General features: G+C 44.8%; 1 protein-coding gene across 1 annotated transcript in view; it reads right to left on the bottom strand.

Moving 5' to 3' along the window:
• Nucleotides 1-7,211, bottom strand: part of LOC125289699 (B-cell scaffold protein with ankyrin repeats-like) — a 23,779-nt gene extending 16,568 nt beyond the window's left edge. The window contains exons 1-2 of the mRNA XM_048236668.1: nt 7,150-7,211; nt 4,842-5,072 (exon numbers count right to left, since the gene is read on the bottom strand). Of these exons, the coding sequence (XP_048092625.1) occupies nt 4,842-5,072; nt 7,150-7,165 (247 nt within the window). The 5' untranslated portion in view covers nt 7,166-7,211. The remainder of the gene's footprint in view (nt 1-4,841; nt 5,073-7,149) is intronic.

Here is a 7,211-nt window from a genome sequence, read left to right on the forward strand (position 1 = left end):
GGACATTGAAATGTGCACTCGTTAACTAGTTAAAGACTTCTATATTTTACTAGTCAACTAGTAAGGTCCAAAGATGTTTACTAGCTGACTACTGAATGTCAAATTCCCACTTGTTAACTTCTATGTAACTTGGCCAGCCGCTTGAGCATTTATTCTGGTATCTTGATATCAGGCCAACAATGCAAGCCATTTTTGTCAACTAGTTAACTAGTGAGCCATGTTTGTGCACAATAGTTAACTAGTAACCACAAAAATGCCCACTAGTTAACTAGTGAACACATTTTAGCTTCACTAGTTAACTAGTGAGAGCCGGAAATGTTCACTAGTTAACTAGTAAAGGCCAAAATGCAGTCAGCTAGTTGAAGGCTTTTGGGTCTCACTAGTTAACTAGTGACAGCCAAAAATGTGCCCCGTTTACTAGTGAAGGCAAAATTCCTCAGTAGTTAACTAGTTGGAGTAGGTCAATGTCACTAGTTAACTAGTTTGCCACATGCAAATGTTGTGGGTGGGATTTTGTGAAATTCTACGCTGTGATTGATTGTCATGTTCTATTTGGACATAGGGAGCCAATAGAAAGCCTCAATTTCCAGAATTCTCCGCCTCCTAATTTGAATTCTGCGCCACTAGTTGACTAGTGTGAATTTTGTGTTGAACTAGTTTACTAGTATACATTTATGACCTCACTAGTTAACTAGTTTGGACAAAGGATCAACTAGTTAACTAGTGAGCCTGCTGCCATCACCTAGCTAGCTAGTAAGCCATTTATGGTTCACTAGTTAACTAGTGACATTGACCTACTCCAACTAGTTAACTAGTGATGAGTTATGCCTTCACTTGTAAACTTGTGCACATTTTTCGCTGTCACTAGTTAACTAGTGTGGCCCAAAAGCCTTAATCTAGCTATCTAGTATGCATTTTTGCCCTCATTAGTTAACTAGTGGACATTTCTGCCTCTCACTAGTTAACTAGTGAAGCCAAAAATGTGTTCACTAGTTAACTAGTGAGCATTTTGGCTCCCACTAGTTAACTAGTGTGCATATTTTGGCCCTCACTAGTTAACTAGTTCACACAAACATGGCTCACTAGTTAACTAGTTGACAAAAATGGTGTACATGTACATGACAATTATGCCTGATATCAAAATAGCAGAATAAATGCTCAATCGGCTTGCCATACCGTTCTCCATTCTCTAATATGTAATGATGTGGTTTTTGACTAAAGGGCAGATTGGGATAGCTTACCTGGTTAGGCTCTTCACACACCTTGCAGACTCCCTATGGCAGGATTAAATGTGTGTGTATGTGTATGTGTGTGTATCTTTGTGTGTATATGTGTGTGAAGCATAATGCCTTTATCCCAATTCCACCTGCTTTTCATTTCATTTACACACACACACACACACACACACACACACACACACACACACACACACACACACACATATACACACACATATCATGCTCTTGAGACTTTCATTTTGACAGAGCGAACAAGGAGGAAGGGGAGTTCATTTCAGCTCATAAACATCTGCAATCTGCCTTGTGTGTGTGTGTGTGTGTGTGTGTGTGTGAGTGAGAGAGAGATTGATGGCCATGAATCAGAGAGGATGAGGATGAGCACACATACAAAGACACACACACACAAAATCTCTCTCACACACACACACACACACACACCTTACTCCTCACACCTCACATGCTACGGAGCCACATTCATCTTCATATAGAGCGCTACCCCCGCTAATGTGGAAATTAGGCTGTTATTGTAAAGAATAGCCATGGCAACAACAGCTTTGTGTTTCTGCCTGAGAAATATAGCAGTTTAGTGTGTGTGTGTGTGTGTGTGAAATGTATTTGTGTGCCTGCCTATGTATGTGTGTGTGTGGGTGTGTGTCTTTGTGTGTGGGTATGTGTGTGTGTGTGTGTGTGTGTGTGTGTGTGTGTGTGTTTGTGTGCCTGCATATGTATGTGTGAGTGTGTGTGTTTGGCTTTGTATGTGTGTGTGGTTGGGGGTGGGGTGTGTGTGTGTGTGTGTGTGTGTGTGTGTGTGTGTGTGTGTGTGTATGTGTGTATCTTTGCATTTATTTTCTTGTCCCTCTGCTCATGAAAGTAGAGCTCATTCGTTGGTGTGGTGGACATGCTGACTGTTCACATCCTGGTAGAGCGCATACACACACACACACACACACACACACACACACACACACACACTAGGGTTGTGCACAATACAAATTGCAATTATGCTTCCTGTTTGCTACCTCAATTGAAATTCAAGTTAAATTCAAGAATTGAATTGGAATTTAAGAGCCAGTTTCAATTCAGTTCTGGAATTTTGCACAAGCCTGACACACACACACACACACACACACACACACACACACACACACACACACACACACACACACACAAACACACACACACTCACAGTGTGACTGTTCACACCCTGGTAGAGCAGCTCATTACGTGGGATGTGTCCTTATCAAACCCTCTTAAATAGCCGTGTCTATGTGAGGTCATCACCATACCTGTCAACATTTAGCTTTCCAAAAACGGGAGATTTTTTTTGGGGGGGGGTCAGTGTTTATACCAGATCTGTGTTTGCATATTTAATACGTTTCATACACGTGTTTCAACACTGCATTTTGGTCGTTGCTTTTACCTTACCATTACAGTACCTTACGCATGCCAGTTATGTATCCACCAGCTGCCTGCCTGCAGCCTACTTCCAAAACTCCAAAGCTGCTTGCTGTCAGATTTGGTTACGAGGGCACACGTTCAGTGTATCAACAACACTCAGTAACAGTTTATGTGATGTGTTAATCAATTAAATTCCCAACAATTTCACAACAGCTAGTTCTGAAGTAGGCCATTCAACTAGCCCGCTTGCTTACGACGAGACTCAGGCTGCGCAGTCGGCACCCGCTTCCTTACTTGGGTTTTGGGTTGCCAGGTTTTAGCCTATGACAAAACGGTTGAAATTGAAACTAAGTGATCGTGTATGTGTAGGGTGTATTTCATACACAATCTGGTGACGTGACAGGTATGGTCATCACCACGCGCCACATAGCTAGTTGGAGCTTTCATGAGAAATTATAACTAGGCATGTTTCCACACACACACACACACACACACACACACACACACACACATCATAACTAGGCATGTTCCAAATATGGACACAGGACTGAACAGAAAACAATTCACACAAAGCAAGTGACACAGTAATACACACACACACACAGAAAACAATTCACACAAAGCAAGTGACACAGTAACACAGTAACAAACACACACACACACACACACACACACACACACACACACCCCCCACACACACACAGAAAAACAATTCACACAAAGCAAGTCACAGTAAAATACAGCACAGCACAATGGGAATGTAGCAAGCTCAACACACAGAACGACACAATGACACACACACTCACACTCACACTGTTTGTCACACAAGCACAACAAATGCATACACACTGTACATAACACACACAGGCTATAATGCAAACACAATAATGCATGACACACACACACACACACACACACACACACACACACACACACACACACACACACACACACACACACACAATAACAACAACAACAACAACAAGAGACAACCATAAGTCATCACTTTGCTCTCTGCATTTGGTCTTTTTCCACTGTGCCAGCTACCCATGATGCTTTAGGGTGTGTTGGCCGCAGTAAGTGTGCGGCGGTTCACGAGGAGGACGGTTCTCCTCACTGATGTGTGTGTGTGTGCGTGTACATGTGGTGTGTGTGTGTGTATGCGTGCGTGTGGGGTGTGTGTGTGTGTGTGTACGTGTGCGTGTACATGTGGTGTGTGTGTGTGTGTGTGTGTGTGTGTGTGTGTGTGTGTGTGTGTGTGTGTGGGTGTGTGTGTGTGTGTGTGTGTGTGTGTGTGTTTGTTTCTCTCTGTGTGTGCAAACCAAGCGGCAGCAGGCACAGCCCAGTGGTGCTGCCCCCGGAGGCCAACAGGAGCGCTGCGGGTATGCCGTGGCACTCCACAAAGGACGTGGTGGCGGCAGCTTACATGATTTATAAAGCCAGAACAATACAAGTCAGCTGGCACCTCTATACCGCTGAATTATTTACGCCGCAGAAATTGAACATTTAAAAAGGAGCTGGCGCCCCGATGATGAACAGGGCAAATTTGGATGTGCTCAGCCATTCGGCACTAACACACACACACACACACACACACACACACACACACACAAACCCTTCAGCACTCACCGGCCCTATCATAGCACTTGGATGTGCTCAGCCTTCAGCACTAACACAAACACACACACACATACACACACACTTCAGCACACACACACACACATACACACACACACACTTCAGCACTCACACACACACACACACACACACACACACACACACACACACGAACACACACACACACACACACACACACACACACACACACACACACTTCAGCACTCACCGGCCCCATCACAGGACTTGGCTATCACACCTTTGCTATGTACGGGTGAGGTGTAGGGATTACCATGTGCTATGTAGGGGTCAGGTGTAGGGATTACCTTGTGCTATGTAGGGGGTCAGGTCAGGTGTAGGGATTACCTTGTGCTATGTAGGGGTCAGGTGTAAGGATTACCTTGTGCTATGTAGGGGGTCAGGTCAGGTGTAGGGATTACCTTGTGCTATGTAGGGGGTCAGGTCAGGTTTAGGGATTACCTTGCGCTATGTACAGGTCAGGTGTAGGGATTACCTTGTGCTATGTAGGGGGTCAGGTCAGGTGTAGGGATTACCTTGCGCTATGTAGGGGTCAGGTGTAGGGATTACCTTGTGCTATGTAGGGGGTGCGGTCCTCTTTGGTGGGGATGGTTTCAGGGCGAGGTGTGGGTGCCGGGGGTCGGTTGGCGATCACCACAGAGTTGCTGGGGCTGAGGACGGTGTCGTATTCTTCGTTGTTCACCCCGAGCGGTGCGTACGGGTCCTCTTCTTCCTCCTCCTCCTGGTCCTCATCCTTGCCAGCCTGATGGGCGTCATCGGGGGGGCTGGACTTGGGTTTGCCTGAAAGGACCAATCGGGGGACAGCTAGACACTTAAACTTGTCACTGGTTACTCACAGTTTGTTACTCACTGGTTACTCACTGGTTACTTACTGGTTACTTTTAGGTGAACTTTGTAACCTACTCCCACAATGTGTATTACATGACCATGCCAACCTTTGGGAAAATGAGCTTCTTTACCATCTACCCCTGAGTTAGATAAGAGGACTCGTACCCTTCATACTAGACTCTGACGAAGACGTGGCAGAACGTCGAAACGTTAGTCCCTTATGTTTTGATGGCACATTAAAATAAACATCTGAAGTTTAAACATCTATCTATCTATCCTGGGGGATCAATAAAGTATTTATCTATCTATCTATCTATTTATCCTGGGGGATCGATAAAGTATTTATCTATCTATCTATCTATTTATCCTGGGGATCGATAAAGTATCTACCTATCTGTCTATCTATCTATCTATCTATCTATCCTGGGGGATCAATAAAATATCTATCTATCTATCTATCTTATCTATCTTATCTAACTCTGGTGTGGACCACAAATAAGCTAAGCTCCTTCAAAAACCACAAAACATTTATATTACTGTAACTACGGCACTCTGAAACCAACAGAAAAAAGTTAAATGTCATGGTCAAACCAGGGCTTTCCCAATCCCGTAACCATTTCCTGCAAGCCCTTGAGACTGATTGATTGAAGGAAGCAGGTTTTCAGTGGCCCCCTTGAGGAGGCTCAGTGAGCGCTTTGCTATTTGTCCTCTTATGTAGCAGATAAAAGGCTGCAGTACACTGAACTGCACTGAAAAGATGAACTCGGAATCCTTCCTGCCTCGTTGGATTGATCCAATTAATTCAGGTCACCATGGTTACAGTAGTAACCTTGGATATGTAGGTCCTCGTAAGGCAAGAAGTGCTTTGCACTTCTCTGCTCGAGGTTTCTTCCTATATGGATCTCCAATTCTAGGAAGTTTTTCCTCGCCCCTTACCCATGCGCCATGATACATGTATAATGTTTTGGCGCTCTATAAGCACAATAAATTGAATTGAAATTGAAATTGAAATGTTTTGATTAGTTTAACCATCCAGCTGTTTTTATTTCATGTTTACTAGTTGTGTTCCCGGTCAAAAATGGCCACTGCATTATACAGTAACGTGTTATAAACCCTGTATGGCCCTGGACCACAGGAGACTGTTTGTAGCCCTGCAGGGCCCTGGTGCTGTGATGAACATGTGTGTACTCAGGGCTGTGATGAACATGTGTGTACTCAGGGCTGTGATGAACATGTGTGTACTCAGGGCTGTGATGAACATGTGTGTACTCAGGGCTGTGGTGAACATGTGTGTACTCAGGGACCTGGCGCTTTGATGAACATGTGTGTACTCAGGGCTGTGATGAACATGTGTGTACTCAGGGACCTGGCGCTTTGATGAACATGTGTGTACTCAGGGCTGTGATGAACATGTGTGTACTCAGGGCTGTGATGAACATGTGTGTACTCAGGGCTGTGATGAACATGTGTGTACTCAGGGACCTGTCACTGTGATGAACATGTGTGTACTCAGGGCTGTGGTGAACATGTGTGTACTCAGGGCTGTGATGAACATGTGTGTACTCAGGGATCTGGCGCTGTGATGAACATGTGTGTACTCAGGGCTGTGATGAACATGTGTGTACTCAGGGACCTGGCGCTGTGATGAACATGTGTGTACTCAGGGCTGTGGTGAACATGTGTGTACTCAGGGCTGTGGTGAACATGTGTGTACTCAGGGCTGTGGTGAACATGTGTGTACTCAGGGCTGCTGTACCTGGGAGACTCTCTAAGACAGACAGACTCTTTTGTTCTGAACTCTGCACCCTTTAGGCAATAAGTTTGGCCCTGTATGTGCTGCAAAGTACTTAAAGTACAGGGGGCATAGAAACCTACAGAGTGCAAACACACACACACACACACACACACACACACACACACACACACACACAGACATTCTGGCATACTGTATACATACCGATAAGTTCTCTCTCACACACACACATACATACAGTACATTGTAAAATACATGCAAACACAGACAACTCACCCGCAGTGCTCATCATCTCATACACACTGGAGTCTTCACCTTCCTCTCCGCTCTGGACATTC

Source organism: Alosa alosa, chromosome 24 (assembly GCF_017589495.1).
Source record: "Alosa alosa isolate M-15738 ecotype Scorff River chromosome 24, AALO_Geno_1.1, whole genome shotgun sequence".
Classification (NCBI taxonomy): Eukaryota; Metazoa; Chordata; class Actinopteri; order Clupeiformes; family Clupeidae; genus Alosa; species Alosa alosa.